Here is a 19,388-nt window from a genome sequence, read left to right on the forward strand (position 1 = left end):
AGAGGGCTGAACGAAGGGTTCCTCAATCGAATCAACGTGAGGGTGCGCGAAATTTTCATCGCGTCATCTACGGCGCTTCTAAATTCGTCGGGCAAAGAAACGCGTGATGGAATCTCGACCCAAAGTCGCGAGTTTTTCTTAGCTACTCTGCGGCGGCGGCACGAGGAGAGAGAGCTTAAGCATGCGGGAATGAAATCGGACAGGGCGACGGAATCGGTAAAGCGACGAGCAATTCAACTTCGCCGAAAAGCGCGCGTCGGCGGCGGCGGCGGCGGCGGCGGAGGAGGAGGAGGGCAGCGGTGGTAGTAGTTCTCTCAGGACGGAGGTGCTTTGTTACTTTTGTTAGTTCCCGGCCTGCCTGCCGCTGACGGGACAATCAATCACCGCCGTCTCTCGGTAAACGCAAAACGAAAAGAAAGAGAGAGAGAGAGAGAGAAAGAGGGTAGCGGGACGGGAGGACGGGAGGACCGAGGGTGCGAGAGAAGATCGGAAGTGAAGCCCCGCGGTTTCCTCCCCTTCCCTCACGGGGGGGTGTGTGTGTGCGAGTTGCCAGTTTTATGCCGCTCGTCTGGGGAATTCGAACGACGAAATTGGCGATTGAAACGATTCCTCCGAATCCCCCCTCTCTCTTCCCTTTATTTAAAACATCCAAAAGAGATGCAAGATTTAAAATAAAAGGTAAATATTCTAATTATTACCTAGACATATTCAATCCTGATGTAATGGAAAGATCAGCTTAAGGTTGTAAGATTATCGCGAAAATTTTGATGGAACATGTAGATCGAAAGAAAAATTAGTAAATTATTAGTAATATGTTAGAAAGAATGAGTGTCAAAGCCTTCTCTTAGACTCTAAAGAGTGATCCCCAAAATAGCTTCTTTTTGGAGCCCGCGATTTTAGAACTGAATTTTGTGCCAAATAATACTTTATGACGAGGTATCAATCACAAAAAAATTTTTAAGTGAACCAACAATTGGTTCCAGAGATATGAGGAGTCAAAGTTAATTAACGGGTCAGTTCATACCCTTTGAAATACGAATTCTTCGTCATAAGGTAACATTTAGCACACAATATAGTTTCAAAATCGCGGCCCCCAAACGAGATTAACAAATCACTGATTTTGGGGTCACTCTTTTATTTAGTTACTTTCATCAGCGAATTTCATTATAATCTTCCATTATGTTTCAATCATATTGAACATTTGCATTCCGCGGTGCTTTCATCTCTAAGTATACCTTATAAATTTCTTAAATTTAATTCACACACACACATATACGTAGAACAAATTTATATTTATTTATTTTCTTTCTCTTATAATTCTTTATTTTGTTCCTATATATAAGAGCTGAGTTTGACATCTCTGTTCTGCATAATAATGCGACTCGCGTGCAATGATTTGTGTTCAGCCTGTGACTATTATTGAAAATTTAGAAATTTCAATTTCTTTTCTGCTTGTATTCTGTTCTTTCTTTCAAGACTCATCGACGTATAGCTGTCAAACTCGCCGTATATATTTCGCGTATATATTTTGAAAAGATTTGCCCACCCCTCAACTTGAGTTTCAAGCACGCTTCCTCGGAAAATCCAACTGCGAGCGAGCAGCGCGTGTCGATTTCAATATCTTCTCCCTGAGTTGTAAGAAGAGCGATATAGCTGTAATCCGTAATATACAGTTGTACAAAACTTCATTGAGAATATTCTCAAATTGATAATAATATAGAAGAAGAAAGAGATATAAACATAAAAAATAAAAATAGATTTAAATAAATGTTATTTCAAATTTTATACGTTCAATCGTATGCGAAACGTATTATTATTGAAACATTCACTAATATAATGAGCTGATTAGTTAATATTTATATAATATCGTAAAGCGAGAATTTATTTATTTAACAAACGTAATAAAATTAGTAAAAACTATCCACAGATAAAAATACCAAAAAACACCGTGGTATCACGCATCCTATTTATAAAAAAAAAAATTTCACCCTCGGACATGAATATGAAAAGGAAAGCTCATTAATTAAAGCTCATTAATTGAAGAGCAAATAAATCTTGATCATCCCGCCGTAATAATATAAAAATCTTTTAATTGGAGTTAGATCCAAAAGAATTGAATGATGCGTCCGGGAGAATCGATCGTTCATCCCCGATTATCCCTTAAACAGCAACCGATCGGTCCACCTTGGGATCGTTCAAATATCGTTATAGTCGCGACGATCAAGCATAACGACGACATCCGAAAGGCGTTATATAGAGTGTGCGAGTGGGTAATCGTTAAACGATTGGCTACGGCCTCTCTCGCTCTCTCTCCCTTGTCTTCCATCCTTTCTCCATCCCTCCTGAAGGAACCCCGGGCTGGAAATCCTCCTCCGTTTAACTCCCTGCCCCATTCCTTGCACCCACGCGCCCGCCCTTACTTCCGCCTACCCTTCGTGCACCCCCGCGTGCCTCAACCCCCCGTTCCCTCCCCCCTCCCTACGTTCGTCCCACCTCCTGGTCGCTCTTTCAACTCAACCCCCTGTGCCATCCACGCTGTGCCTAGTGCGGTGGTGGCGCCATCTGGTGCAGTTTAATAAAAGACGATCGATTATGACGTCGGCCTCAGAACTACCCCTCAGCTCACTCACTCTTGCCGACTCCCTCCCCCCTTTCCCCCGTCCACCCTTCGCCGGTCTGGCCACGAATGCTCACCCCCAATTTCTCTCTCTCTCTCTCTCTCTCTTTCTCTCTCTTTTTTCTCTCACTCTTTCTCATTCACTCATCGACTACTTCAACTCTCTTTTTAGGGTTCCCTCTCATGCGTTCGTCGATTCTGTGTCCTGAAATAGCGCAAAAAGAACAGAATAGAAAAAGAAAAGAAATTCCAGAATTCATGAAGGAGGAGAGGGAGATTATACATCATACGAGGGGACACACCGAAAGATTTTTTTCTCTGCGCGATCTTTATGTATGTACATAACATAGCAGGATTAATCGTCTTTTTTTCTTATCCTAATATTAAGACTAAATTTTTTGTAATTGCGCATTTCGCGATGATAAAATTCACGCTAGAAGTGTTTTTATCTTACAAAGAAAATGATTACTCATTGACTTCTCGCTGAGAAAAGTCCACAAAACTCACAGATCATTGTCATATATTTATCAATTTAATTCTCATTCCATTCGCCGATCGTTTTTCGAGGGAAACGGAGACTATAAAAAAAATTCTCTCTCTTTCTCTCTCTTCGAATTTTCCCCATCGCATCCGCGTTGACTCTGCGTGAAAAGGACGAGGTAAGAGAGGAGCGAGGGTCCGGAGGGTCGAGAGTGCAGAATGGGAGGGAAGGTGGAGGCGAAAGGGACGACAGGGAGCCGAGTAGGGGTTGCCATCCGTACAGGGGTACACTGCGAGGTGAGGTCAGCCAGACCGGAGGAGGGAGAGTGGGCAAACCGTGGAGGGGGAGGGGGTGGATCAAACGTAAAAAGTACGGCACAAAGCTGCCGGTGTGGCGCGATCCTGCGGGCGAAGGGCAGACGGCTGCCTGATGTATGGAAAGGAAGTCGCGCGATAATAGAGGGGAAAAAGGGCCTTTGCGGATTTATCGGCGCCGCGCCGCGCCGCGCCGCCCCGGTGACGATTTAATCGATTGTTTTTCCTCGAAGCGGATAAAGGCGTAATTGCGAACACCGGCGGATCTCGTTTAATTCTTTGAAGCCCGGCGATATGAAAAATCACCTATACCACCCTCTTTGCTCACGAGTTAACTGACTATTCGATTATTTCACTTGGAGTCTTAATGGCATTTATGCTTATATAACATGAATTTTCGCATCAACGAGGGAAATAAAACATATCTCTTTCCTATTATTTATGTGCAATACCAACGTTTACGTAATGCCAGTTATTAATTCTAAATAAATATAAAATCTCTGCGATTCAAGGAGATAATTCGGTACGCTGGAAATCTCTTCGTTGCGCGAGTTTGCGAGATTGAATTAAAGTTTTGAGGCCAATGAGTGTGTAAGATTGTATTTGATTTAATTTAATTAAGATAATGAAGAGACATGAGAACAAATGTCTCTTAACAGCTTTTAATGAAAATTGTTTATTTCGACGTGCACAGTTTTTTTCCAGTTAATTTTCTTGCCTCGGCACTAAATAAATTATATGAAAAATCTTTAATTAAAAAAAAATGTATTTGATCCTGGGTCATCTTTACGAGATTAATTACGGGTAATAAAAGCAGGCAGTTTAGCGTTATGCGAGGGGGAAACGCCTCGAATGTTTCCGTAAAAGAGTGCGGATATCAGGGGTGGTACGAGATCGTAAAAGTAAAAAGAGCAGCGCAAGCTGCCGCGTCGCGATTCAGCCGGAGATGAGCTGGCAATTGCTGATGTAAAGTGAAAAACGTCATGTGTTCTCGCGTCTTGAGATGTCGTATATGAAACCCCTTTTCCGGTTCGAAGAAAAATATCGTCGTCATCGTCACAGACAGATGCCCGTGATAATCGGAACCTAATCACCCGACTAAGAAAAAAAAGGAAGAAGTTAGGACACGTCATCCCAAATGGAATTGAAATTAATCTCTAATGCTTTTTCAAACAATCGTGAATATTTATTCGCAATTATTGTGCGTATCCTTTTTCACAGGATTTTTTATACTTGTTTTCATAGATTGCGACGTAAATTGCGTTGCGCTGATAAATACTTTTCTCGATACAAATATTGTAATGAAGGCAATAGAATAGCAATGCAGGGGACAGATTTCCACGCGTCCTCGTAGAGAATCCCATATTTATCCTCATACACCCATTCGATTTTATGAATACGATCCCATGCGGTAAACGAGAGGGGCGAACACATCCTGGAATCGACGTCAGTCCGCGATAAGAGGATGGACGGACGAGGGAGGTTTACAATCCAGATATACAATTTGCGAATTTACAATCCGTCTGCGTGCAGGTCGTATAACCGGGCTACAGCTGCGAGAGTGGAATACGATCCGACACACGAATCGGAAGTGATATTTCCGGGAGAAATGTCGCGAGAGCGAGAGGAACTCGCCGAGGGGAGAGGAGCGCGGTGGATGTCGCGCTCCGAGGTTCTCTCGTTGCAAAATATATTATTTCTAAATGTCGAAAAGAGTACATTTATGCATGTGTCACATTTCAAAGCATTATCGAAAATATCAAAATTTTATAGATTGTTCTATTGTTTGCGTTTGAGTATCTGTATAAATTTGAACACAATTATTAAGTATTGATTTTAAAGGTGTTTATTTTTTTTTGTTTGCTTCCAGTTCTTATGTAAAATCGTTTTTCGCAGTACTTATTATATTTGATGAGAAAGAAGTTTATATATGATACATAATAATATATAATAATAATATAAATCTAAATATTCGAAATAAATATTTGATGTACATCGTTCATTATCTTTGTCATCTTTGGTGTGTTCGATTACAAGATTAAAATGAGTCACAAAAATATTAATCATTTGGTCTACAATAAAACGTCAACGATTAAAATGTGTTGATTTATATTTGTTTAATCGTCTCACATTTCGAAATATCTAAGATCTTCAATCAATTTAATAAAAATTCGATACGCTCCAGTCATGTGTAAATAATCAAAGTATGTTTAAATCCATTCAATCAATACCATCCAATCCATTTAAATCAGGAAAATACTCAAATTTCTACAAATAAATATAAAAGACTTCTATTAAAAGCCAAAATCTTTTACAAGCAAACGTAAAGGATGCTTTGAAAGAAATGTTTCGAAAGTTCAATTAATTCACTTTAGTCTTCAATCTGCTTAAATCTCAAGTCGAAAATTTTTCACTTAATTGGTTAAAAGCCTTAGCTTAAGAAGTTACAACCGACAAACGACAAGTTGCCGTAAAATTCGAGCCCGCTCATCTTATCACTTTTTATATTGGATGAACCGAAGCGGTTCCGAGGTAGCCCGGTGTATTAAAATCGACTTTTATTAATAAATTTAATGTTTACGACATACATTAAGCTCATTTGCCCCCCACGGGCGGAAAGACGGGGACGAAGAGCACCCGCTATCGCCGTCGCGGGGTCATCGATGCCGTTCTCGATTCCCCGGCCTTCGATTTTACCGGCGCGCTCGCCGTGAGTGATTAAAGTTGATTCTCAAAGGCGAGATCTATATGCATACCGTGGTATTGTATATTCATGGTTTCTTAGCTCCCACGTCCGCCTCCGGCGCGAGCGAGAGCGCGGAGCGGATGGGAGTGGCGGGGCGCAGCTCTCTCTCAAAGTAAAATCCATAATGCATGAAGGTCCACGGGCTAAGCCGAAGAGCTTAAAGCCGTAAGATATTGCGCGGCGTTATATTCATGTTATGCTCTGCGAGAGGCAGGCCTTTGTTTTTAATATCCGCGGCAGATTGTAGCCGGAGCGATTAGGGTAACGTCGTTCTCCGCTCTCTAGACTTTGATCCACCCGCGATCAAGACGAATGAGCTTCCGCCAGACTGACATACGAACGACTCGAAGGAACCGCCATAAAAAAATGCGCGGGCGACGGAATACGAGAACCTGTTATCGCGCAATGGAATAAACGCCAGGCCTGCAGGATTCGTGTTCATTTTCTCTCTACCAATGTAGACTAATTTTAATCTCCGCATTTAACTTATTCTTTAACTTTTTCTAATTCCCACATTACATTGAAAAAAAAGTGTTTGATATTTGTGATTATAATTGCATGATAAAATAGGAATGATTGAGAACTTCACTTTTGTGAAGAGGAAGATTACAAGTATAGATACAAGTCTTTTAAAGTAGCTCTCATTATTTCTTGAAAACTAAACGTTGCGTTGTAGTAATACTGATAAAAATATTATCTATTTAGATAATTAAAGAAATAAAAACTCACATTCATCTTTTTCTATTTAAAATCTGTTAATAACAAATTTTTTAATAACGAGAATGAAATGTGCATGATTTTCTTTTGCAAATTGCACAGCTTAAACAATAGTAAATATATTATTAATAATATTTATACATTTTTTGTACTTGTTTTATACCATAATACGAAATGACATAAAATCATTGTAGACGAAACTGTAAACCGATGCATTTCTCTGTTACTGAAAATAGATGATAGATCTATTCTTTTCGTAATAATTTTATTTCAAAGAAATTGTATATTTCTTAAAATTGTTTAGTATTACTTTTTAATCATTATGTTGTTTTTATTTTTAAAATATTCAATTCTAAATCTTTTCATTTTATAAGCTTTGTTGTTTAGTACACAAAAATATATTTATTTAGTTAAATATTAAATAAATACTTTCTACTTTCGTGCTTAATTTTAAATCTTGCCATTTATTCTAAAAATTTTCAGTTTCCCCAAATTATCCGGAATCAAATATTTAAACTCAACACGTGATTTGTAAGACATCATACATTTAATTATATCTTAATTATATGTTAATTTTTACTTCTCTTTTATGTACATACATTTAAAACATTGTATATTTAAATTATATTAAAACTTTTAATTTTACCTTTTAATTTTATACAATAAGAAAAGAAACTAATAATTCGATACATTATAGAGAAATAAATTTAAGCAACAAAGAACCTCCGTATATCAAAACAAGTATTCCTTTTAATATACCGATACGGCTGTGTTATGAGACTCTTTGCAAAAAGTTATATCGAAAAGCTTGAATGGCCGAGAACGACGCTATGAAGATGATCGCCGATCGTCGGTGAGTTTCGCGTTATCGCGTAGTCCAGTGTGTACCTTGCAACTGGATACACGAGGAACAGAGGTTCTCCTCGCGACGGACATCAAACGTACATATCTCCGTCTCGAAGCTCTTCGACGTTTGTGCAAATACAGGTCGGCTATGGCTCTCTCGTCGGGTCAGCTCGCCCGCTGGCGGTGAGCCGCGGTGGCGGCGGCGGCGACGGCGGCGGATTGCTCTCGTAAAAGCTTGCCAAGGCAAACTTGAATCAACGGCGGACCTAATGGCTACAAATTGATTTGACCGACGGAATCCGGGAAACTCGATATCCTCCTCTCGAAACGCCAAACCTAATGGCCGATCTATCTAACGTGTCAACGTCAGTGCCGTGGGAAAGGGCGATCTGCGAGAAACCGGCGTGGAAATTGAATTGAGGAGAGCGCTTATACACCTCTTTCGCCTCCCGTCGCGATAATAATTAAACGTTGCTCAAATTCATCGCGTTTGCAATTCCCCTCCCCTCCACCCCTCCCTGCCCTTTGTTCCTCCGTCTCTCGATCGAGTTAATTCTCCGTGAAACGCTTTTTCCCCCGCCATTGTGAATGTAAGTGCTTAACGTTATTTTACATAACTTTTGCGTCCATTTGGCAGACGCGTTAACTGTCCATCGCGCTCCAAATCGCTCGAGAGGGTAAATTGCATTGCCAATTTGGAAAGAATCGCTTCCTCCTTCGCACGCAAAAAAAAAAAAAAATTCTCCACAACGCCGCTTTATACGCGGAACCGTCGGTATTTTCTTTCGGGGATATTAAATAGGCTGCCAGCAGCATAAGGGTGGAATCATTTTTCCCCTCATTCTTTAATATAATTCGCGGATCTCTCGGAGCGGGACATTCACCCTACGACGGCCAAGACGAAGAAATGAAGAGGCTAAGGATAAGGATCTCGTCGGGAGATTTAATTCAATGCTTGAGAATATCTCGGCGTAAATAGCGGCATTGTGCGTCCCTTGATTAGATAGGCGTTGCTAAACTCGCAAAGTTTTAGAAAGACCTCAAGTAAGACACAGATGGAACTTAACGCGATGGCGTTAATCGCCTCTCTTTCGAGATCGAGATACTAATCGACGGTATCGCATGCGCGGAATAAATGCTATTAATTTCGATTTCTTTTTGCGCGGAATATCGCAATTAATAATTTCCTTATAATCATAGAAAACGACATGTCTTAATTTTGCTGCAGTCAGAGAGATACTCATTACTGTAACAAAATTTTGAATATAATCTATTTTACTAAAGACGGCAGTGGTTAGATTGATCGGAACGAGTCGAGATTAGCAACAATTTTAGATCGACATGTCTCGAACGGTCGTTTAGAGATTGCGTTTAAGACATTACAAATATATTTAATATTTGCAAGTATCCCATGGCATATAGTCTATCTCGACTGAAATTGTGATTTAATATTTATTTTTTCACTTTTTTGTAAGCATTATATATATTAAACAAGAAAGAGAGATGAATAGCGGTAGAATTCCGCCTGATATTACTTGGAAAGCAGTTGTTGAAGCAGTGAAAATATATAACTTACCAATCCGACAAGGGGAGTTTCAGAATTCAATATAAATTATAGTCACTAAGATTCCCGAATGTGGGATTAATTGTCGGCGTGAACTGGCGCGTTAACCGTTTCCGCAGCCTTATTTAAAATTAAGTAACGATAATATATTCAATGCCTTTTTAATACGTAAGAGATATGAATATATAGCATTTAAACATTTCCTGCTCACTGCTCTTCTCTAAAAATTACGATTCAAAAATTGTGACAGGCCGACTCCAGTCTCCTCTCCCCAATATGACGTGGCAGCTTAAAGAACTCGGCAATTTTTGCTGGTACACGAATAACCGACGAGACGGCCGATTCGGGCGACGTCGGGTAAGTTCCGTGAAATCGGTGCCGGGCGCCGCAACTAGGATCCGTGGCTTTTATATCGCGAATTAAGCTCGCGGCGTGATTCTGACAGCTCTGGCAACTTGTAAGAAGAAGAAGGGAAACCGCCGCCCCGTTGCCCGTCGGTTCTGATTATTAAAAAGATAACAAGCCCCCGGGGGCTCTCTTTAATTTTTCCGTCGTTTCCGACATAACGGAGACGTCCCGGGCATAAAAGTGGCCGGCCTCCTCATAATTCCAGATAATTTAAGGTCGACGGCGTTGATGAGTTCTACCTACGGGCGACGCGAGAGCGATTTCTGACAAGACGCTGCGCTGCTGTCTCAATATCCCCCAAGGCGGAAATGAAAAGCTGCGTCTCTTAATTTAAAATATCACGAATTCTTCTAACTTGTGTGTCCGTCCACTTAATTAAATGTGCGTGTTTAGAGAATTATATATTTTTAAGGTATCTTAAATAGCTCGAGAAGAGCGAGATGTACGAAAAGCTCGAAGCGAACGAATCAGATTGAAATTTGCAAAGTCTACTATAAATGTGAAATTCAAAGTAGACTTTACGAATCACGTACAAGTATTTCGTACAACTATTTCGTATCTCTTTAGTACACAGAAAAAAATAGTATCAAACTAAAACTAATTTGCTTGTATATGAAACAATGATAAAGTTGTTTGTATAATTTCATCTTTTTTAAAGAATTTAATAAACTCAAGTTTTAGTAAAAAATTATATTTTTTACTAAAACTTGTTGTACTAAAACTTGTTATACAATAATCATCCGAAGAGCACTATGTATATAACTTTGATGATAATAATATTTTTAAAAAATTCTAATTCTTGGTTTAAAAATCATTATTTCTTTTATCCGATATTTTTTATCAATTTATAAAAATTATTATTGAATAATAAGAATATGTCTTTCTTGATGAAAGAAAATTTCTTCATGTAAAAGCAAATTATGTTTGTTTAACGCTATATAATCCCATTTCAATATTCAGTATTATTCGAAAATAAAGATATTCTTAAAACAAAAAAAAAATGTTTTGTGTAATTTTTTAAGTTATGATTTTGCTGTACAATTGTTAAGAAAAATTGCAGAAATGAAAAAAGTATAGAAATAAAATATATAATATTTTACACCTACATATAAAATATATAAAGAACATACGACATGTAATATTAATCTTCTGTATATAAAACAAAAGTGAGTCTTCGTGGCTTCTGAGATCTCGGGCTCCCGTGATAAATCAACATCTTCATCTCGTTAAAGGCGCTGAGAGGGATAAGGGTGTAGGCACAGCCAAGAAAGGGGTTGGCTCTCGCTCACCATCACTAATTACTTTAGTTATCCCCCTTTAACCCTCGACGTTCCTCTTAAACCCACCCTTGTCATAAACTGTAGTGAAGCCTCGAACCTGTGTGAAACGGCACCTCGTCCTCTCTCATCCATCCCTTCCCCCCTCCCCCTCCAGCCGCTTCCCTCCACCCGCTGTATCCTACCGCCCCTCAAAGTACCAGATTACCCTTGGAAAAGCTTTATTATTATCATCCACCCGTGGCACCGCAAGTCCTTAATTAAATTCGAGAAAAGATTCATGGGTCCAGTACGGAGGATTCGAAGTGCAATAATTCGAGGTCATTTTCAAAACCTAACTGGCATGCACTTTGGAAAACATATTATCCCCGGAAACTATGAAAAAACGTAACGTTTAACAAAAACCAGTCGCCAGAAAAACAAAAGAAAAATTTATTGCGCCGTTAATTAAAAAATCTGGAACTTTGGGAAAATTATAATTGATATTGATAAAGATATTTCTTGGAACTTACGGAGCTTTGCAAATAATCTGTCTTGCAAAGGACGCGATACGGGGCGAACGGTGACGATAACAATGCCACTTCGACACGCATCCGACACGTCGATAGCTCGATAACTTAGATGGCAATACCGAGACGGAAGTTCCGATAGCGGTATTATCGCTCTCGCACTCGGTACATTAAGGGAGACGTGAAATTCGGCATCTGCTACCAACACTTCGCCGCTATTAAGAGACATCGGAGAGAGAGAGAGAGAGAGAGAGAGAGAGGGAAGGAGAAGGAGAGTACGGGCAAGAAAGCGAAGACAGAGCGAAGGGCAGAGAGAAAGAACTATCATTGGACAATAATCGCTTTTATGGGTGTTCGTGTGGCGAACCGTGATATTAGATAGCCAACCGGAACGAGTGCGCAGAATCGCAGTTCTCAAATCGCAGGAACTCTCTCTCGGGCCCGGAAACACCCTCTAATAAAGTTGGGAAAAGTTTCCCCCTCCTCCCCCCCCCTCGCGCGCGCGATAAAAAGTAATGTTAGAGATATTGCGGGTGCGTTCAGTTGGAGTTCAATTGCTTTTAACGACGGGGATCACGTTCGATATGTACTTACGAAGCTGAATCGCATCGCGGCGACGAAGTATCATTTCATTGGAATCGAGCAATCGAAATTGCCGTTTCGTTTCCCGGTACCACTTTTGACGAGATTATTTGTTCCGGAATCGAAGGGCCGTAATCTCGTTTTGCGACGCTTCGCGTTTGGCGTACGACGTAAAAAGAAAATCCTTCGAAATTAATTATGTTCGTACGGAGCGGAAGGAAAGACGAGAGTGGAAGAGAGAAAGAAAAACATTACTGATGCACCGTAAATGTAAGAGTCCTTGAAAGAAAAAAGAAAATGGATGTTTCAGCGTCCGCGACACATGCAGCACGTTAAAACGTTATCGTATATGATTTAATAATCCGGCGCAACAAATTCTCGCATCCGTAGATATTATTCGTCGCGAATACCCGCTGGATTCTTATCACGTTGTTCGCGATCACTCAACGACGGCGAGGGAGAAGCGGCGGCCGGAAGGAGGGCGCAAAATCAGCTTTTGTATGCGGATTGCGGAACCGCAAGAAACGTCAATTCACTCTCTTCTTGGCTCTTCCTCCTCCCCTCCCCCCCCCCCCCGGGCTTTCCGTGTACATACGCCGCCGGTCTCCATGTGTATGTATGCGCGCTTGATCCTTAGATTTTCTCGTAAAACCAGCGACAGAGTGAGCCTCGACCAATGGCGGTGGAAGCATGGCGCTCGAGGTGTGAATTATACATGAGGATATATCCCTACACAGTCCTCTCCGCCGTGTATCCCTTCCTCGCGCACCGCGCCCCGTTGTCTTTCTTGCCCTCTCGCTCTCTCTCTCTCGCAGATATTCACCGCGACCACCATTCATCCGACTAGAAACCACTCTTGTTTGTCCGACCTTCTCACGCCCGCCGGTAACATCTCGATCTCAAAACGATAATTATATTTGTAACTTAAAAATATTTCAATTTGAACAACGAGTCAATTTTATTCGGGAAATTTATTCCGTCTGGATTTCCTTGAAATTCTCATTTTAGACGATTTTTAATATGTTATGATAGATTTATAATCTGAAATTTCTGTCGGGATTCAAAATAGAATTCTGTTTAATTTTATGTGTTATTTTATGTATAATTGAAGAAAAATATTTGAAGAAGTAGAATACGCGCGCGTATGTAAAATGTATGTACATTAAAATGTACACGAAACATAAGGGATGCTCGCCAATGCTGATATACTAATTTGTTTTTTAATAGTATTTCTTAAGCAAAAACTAAAAGAGTATAATTTTGGAAACATAAATGTAAAACCTAGAAAGTGTCTTCTATCAGGTGGTGTAACAGTTTTTATAATGCTGTTTCATATTTTATTATAATTAATGCAACGTAATAAAAAAATTAACTGATTCTGAGAAATTGGGCTCCAAAACTGATTTACAAGTTAATGCATACGAGAATTCCTAGAAGCTTTCCACTTCGATGTACATAAAACATTTTTTCATCGATAATACAAATATTTTATACCGTTCTGCAAGATGCAACATGTAGCGTGAATGAATATATAAATTAGATTTTTGATTCTTTAGTTATCTAAGCAGATCATGTTTTTATTAGTATCAATACGGTGCAACGTTTAGAAATAAAGGAATGCCGTTTCAGATCTGTACCAGTATTGGCGATCTTCCTCCACATATAAAAATACACGGTATGTAAAGTTACAAATAAAATATGAAATAAAATCTTATCTGTCCCGAAATCTGACATGAATTATGTGTATACCGTCTAAAATAGATTTGGACTGCGTTCGGAAATGTCACCCGAGTGCTCTTGAGTATCATTCTATCCTTGTCTCACATTCAACGAACAACAATGATAGAATGATATCCGAGAGCATTCAGGTGATGTTTCCGAACGCAGCCCTACAAGTAATATCCGTTAAAATTAAAATAGCTTTACAATTCTTTTATAATAATTATATAAATAAACTTCTTTATAATAAATTTTTATCATTTTTTCCATCATTCGTTCAATTAAATATTGCTTCCTGTTTATTCAATCTTGCTCCATGTTAGTAATATTAGATAATTATATAATTTATAAATCACCAATTATAAAATTAAAAAAATTTAAATAATTGACTAGTTTATTATCAATGTTATCATTCGCATTTTATTAATTTTTTAAAATCAAACCTGTTAAATATACTTTTTCACTTTTTACAAATATCTATGACATTGCTTTTATCATGATTTTTCCATCGTTTCTCTTTTTCCTCCGTTTATACAAACATTATTTTCCGTTTATACAAAAGGTACATAATTTATAAAATTTTAAAAACACAAGTGGCTCAAAAAATAGTCTTCAAGTTATAAATCTATATTCTTATAATATCTACATTCTTAACTTTATTCTTTTGTACGAAATTATTCCATCTTTCCCTTCGATCAAAAATAGGAACAATCTGAGAATTAAGCAATAATTCCCCCCCCCCCTTCCCTTAGTGCATATTCCAGGGCAAACTTAATTACCTTGGCTAGAGCTGCGTACCTTCGAGTATCGACTTGCAAGCGTGCGTTTTACATATAGATATGTGCATCGCGGGCAGATCACGGCGCGGTATCGACGTATCGCGTTGACGTACACGAAGAAAGAGCGAGCGCGGCTTGCTGTGTGTACGTGTGTACGTGCAACAGAGGTAGGGAGCTACATAATATCCTGACGGTACGGGGTTAATCGGGCGATGCCAGTTCATTAGTCGCGCACATAGGTGTACGCGACGTACAGCGCGCGCCCGCCGCTGCTACATGTGAGACCGCTCGGCGTGACGCTAATGGAACTAAACGATATCCGGAAATGGCGCGTCGTGAGTTAGTTTCATTCGATTTCATGAGCGTGGCCCGGGTCGTTTTCAGCGAACGCGCGAATGTCCGTGGATGTTGCCGGCAGCCGAGCGCCGGCCATCGAGGTTTTTATTCCAATTCCCGCGCGTCGCCCAAATCGTCCGTATTTGAATAAACGAATGAACGAACGGTAAGCGTTTATTGACGTTCCGCGGGGGCAAGCTCCAAAAGATAATAGGAAACAGGAGCGAGCAGAAAAATACACTTTCATGAAACTTACCTAAAGCTAAATAGAATGTTGTAAAATAGAACGTCTCTGAGAAATAAAATAGAGGGTACCTTTATTTTTTTTTTAGTTTATTTAAGACATTCCAGAGCGCGAAAAATTTGGGGGGGAAATTGTTTTAGACAAAACTACTGTATACATTTTTCTATGTTTTTTTGTTTATATTTAGTAAATATTTACAATTTTGATACTAAACGTTTATTAATTTTTTATTGTGTAAATTTAAAAATAAATTATACATTTTTCCAGTTGCCTGACATTTTAACATGGCTAAATGTTTATTAGTTTTTATGTTACGTCAATTTAATGAAAACAAACATTTTTCAAGTTAGCTGACACGATTTTTCAGAAACTATTAAAGCTATCGACTATATTTGTAAAACACATGTCTGTTTATTGCTTGTAAACTTTGATAATTACGATCTAGCAATTAATTATTTTTTCATAAATGTTAAAATTAGTCAATTTTGTTAAAAATTGATGATTTTTAAAACCGTGCCATATTAATAATTCCCCATGTTTTTCTTTAATCCTAATTCAGGTAATAAACATAAACTTTACATGTGTAAGTATACGAAGTCGATAATTAGTTTCCGAAAAAATTATGTCAACCACCTTGCAAAATGTTTTAAAATTTACGTAACATAAAAGATAATAAACATTTAGCCATACTAAAATTTATAGATATCTGTTCAATATGCAGCTGTATATTAGTGTAGAAGAATTCAGTAGTTTCTTTTAAAAAATACACTCTGGATTATAATACTCCCTTAAAAAGCAATCATAATTATTACTTTGTAATAGCAACAGATACGTAATGCCATATATAATGTCCAATCTATATTTTCTACAATGCTGAATTAACGCAAAATTAAATATTTGTCGTACAACTACGAGATCAACTTTAGCAGCGAAAGACGCAAGCGACGTTTCCACCGACGGCTCTTTCACGATTAGAATAATTAATCGCGAAGTCAATTACGCAGAGAGTTAATTACGCGAAACGGCGTATTATTATTATTATTATACCGAGACTTAATGTGCTAACGGCTGCCCGATCGTTCTTGAAATCGGCGCGTCCCGGTCGCGCAATTAGGCGAGAGAGACCGGCACATCGCACACGTCGCTCACTCCGTATCGTGCTCACACGGTAACCTACTCGGTAGACGATTTTGCATCCGACAAAACCGAGCATTAGTCTCTATCAACCTGTCCCGAATGGAGCGGCGGCGGTGGCGGCGGGACTGAATTCGCTTCAGCGCCGAGAGACTCGCACTTCGTTAGAGCGACAATTAGTGCCCTAATAACGTCATTAAGCACAGTATATATATGTATATATATATATATATATATATATATATATACGTATTCGCGCCGTGGCACCACCTTCCCGTCTTGCACGCGCCTAACTGCCCGATTATGCCCAGTTATCAGTGGGATTATCTCTCGCGCCGGAAGAGAGATCTTGAGAGAGCGAGAGGATCTCTATCTCTTTCAAGAGAGCTCTTCCTCGTCGACCTAATTATCTGGAAGTCGCGCGATATCTTGCGTAATCGTATTTAAGACTGAACTCACGGAGATCGTGATAAAAGATTGGGACAAATGCAATTGTATCTATTAATATGATAAATAAATTGTGCCGCATAAAAAAAAATCTCGAAAGGGTAATTGGAAATGAATACAATTGAATTTAAAATTGATCCTCGCGGAATTTCTTTAACTGCAAAATAAATTATATATAAAATATGAAACGATGACGTAAGAGAAGGGACCGATAATAGACGCAGTTACCTTAACGGCGGTTCATTGTCTATTAATGCTGAAATAGCTTCTTTTCGTTAGAGCTACGTTAGCGAATTTCCCGGTTTAATTACCCCCGGTTTAGATTAGCACGTTTGCGCTCGAACTATATACTATTGCGCCGAGGAGATCATTAAGCACCGGGATTAAACACCGTGTGCCGTCTCTAATGCTCACGGCGCAGCCTCTCGATTGTAATACAACGCGAGCACATCCGCCTATCATCGCGCATGCAAATCTGCCTGCATATGACATGCCTGATGCGATTATCGAGAGCGAGGATTCTGGATCACAAGGAATCGAATTATGCGCTTCGATGCGCGCTATAATTGATATGCAATTGATTTCCGCGCGCAGAGGGCGGCGCGAGAAGAAGATAAATAATCGCGCTTCACCCCTCCCTTCCCTCGCAAAATTATAAACCTGTCGAAGTTGCAAACGTAAAAATAAATTAAATCGCGGTTTCACGATTAAACCGCGAATACCGCGAAATACAAATGTGAATAAGCGACTTATGTGGGTGCAATCGTACATTTTAATTGTTATTCTCGAGTACTCGATCGTCCGAATTATACTCGACGAATATTGAAAATTGATTCGGCTTCTCGAGTGTTCCGATATAAAAAGAATTGCTTTTTTTCTACACGATGGAGTTATCCACTTACCTGTGAATCCTTGAGACCCAGCTTCTCAGCGAGTTTTTTGCGATCCGGCTTGCTGATGTACTTTTGTATCTGGAACCTCTTCTCGAGTCCACGTCGCTGAAGATCCGAGAAAACCGCTCTCCTCATCATCCCCCGGCGTGGCTTTCCGCGCGCGTTCGTCGCCCACGGAAAGACCAGGCCAGTCCCGGAAAAGTCGCCGATGCTGCCCTGGATGGTCCCCGGGAACACGGCACCGCCACCGGGCGTGCCAGGATGATGGGTTCCGGTCCCGGAGCCACCGACTGTTAACATGAAGCACACAACACGTTGATATGCAATTTTATTGAATTTATTGTAGCACTACTTTGATTTTGTATTTGTATTTGTATATTATAATCAGTTCGTTTGAGAAAAAAAAAACATCGCAATATGGATAAAGAAAATTTAGAGATAAATTACAAAGAAAGAAATATTTATATTTAATAGAATTATGTACAATATGGTTTAATAAAGAAAAGCTTTAAAGGAAAAGTCACTAATTCTTGTAGCGTTCTTGTTTGATACAACTCTTAATTCTCAGAAAAGTTCTATTACAATTTTGAAAAGTTCAAGATAAAGTTGCGAGCGAAAACTATTCTGATGTTGCTTGATGAACATGTTGTAATAGAAACATGAAAATATCGTATAGATTTTTTATTTCGTTTATTACATATACTATTGGCATTTCCTAGAAATTATCAAACAATTTCTTTGAAAATTAAAGTTGATATAATAATTTTATAATCAAATGTTGAATCTATTATATCGCAGAAAAATTAAATAATTAAAAATCAAGGAGATTGTTGAGCATATATTGTATTTAGACAATTTTAACTTTGAATCTATATATAACATTGTAAAAAACCATTGTTGTACTATAAATTTTGGTAAAAATTGTATTTTTGCTAATTTTCCCTCATATTAATTTTACTATTTTGAATTTTTTTGAAATTTAATTTTTAGTGACTTGTTAAAATTTCTAAGTTTAAATAAAAAATTATCAAATGTTCAAAAATTAGATTGTTTGTGGACCTCAACCATTAATTTTTGGATCAATTTAATTTCTATAATCCATCCAACTTCCTTTTATGTTAATTACAATACTTTATTAATTTTAATTTTCTTTTTTTTTTTGAAGGTTAAAAGTTATAATAATATATTTCATTTTATTGGAATAAAACTTTTAAACATATATCTTTATGGAGCAAAATATATTAAAGTAGTTCTTCTTTTTACCATTTTAATTTTTAATTTTAAAAAATTTTGAATAATAAAACACTGTGAAAATTCAGTATAAAAAAACTACGAGTTTTATTGTATTCCTTGAATTTAAAAAACTTATTTTTCAAATTTACGTTTAAAACAGTGTAATTTTCAAATTTTGAATAATAGAACACTGTGAAAATTCAGTATAAAAAAACTACGAGTTTTATTGTATTCCTTGAATTTAAAAAACTTATTTTTCAAATTTACGTTTAAAACAGTGTAATTTTCAAAAAAAAAATTGAAAAAAAATACTACGAATGGAGAATCCTATTTGACAATTGCCAATTTTAAAGATTTTTACAAACATAGTAATTAACCTACAAAATAAAAATCAAGTTTCTCTTTTTATTTCGGGTCTTCCGAATATTTTTTAAGCTTATCAAAAAAATTGAAAATTAGCTTATTAACAAGTTTTGAAGCGTATCGAGCAAGAAGGTGAGGCGAGGGAGTGCGAAACACGCGTAAAAACAAAAAAAATACAT

The 19,388-nt window shown here is 38.3% G+C and overlaps 1 protein-coding gene across 2 annotated transcripts in view; it reads right to left on the reverse strand.

Annotated features, from left to right (window-relative positions):
- LOC105830147 overlaps positions 1-19,388 on the reverse strand; it is a 37,751-nt gene that overhangs the window by 7,704 nt on the left and 10,659 nt on the right. For both annotated transcript variants that reach the window (XM_036291764.1, XM_036291763.1), the window contains one exon: positions 17,623-17,903. In XM_036291764.1, the coding sequence (XP_036147657.1) occupies positions 17,623-17,903 (281 nt within the window). The remainder of the gene's footprint in view (positions 1-17,622; positions 17,904-19,388) is intronic.

Source organism: Monomorium pharaonis, chromosome 9 (assembly GCF_013373865.1).
Source record: "Monomorium pharaonis isolate MP-MQ-018 chromosome 9, ASM1337386v2, whole genome shotgun sequence".
NCBI lineage: Eukaryota > Metazoa > Arthropoda > Insecta > Hymenoptera > Formicidae > Monomorium > Monomorium pharaonis.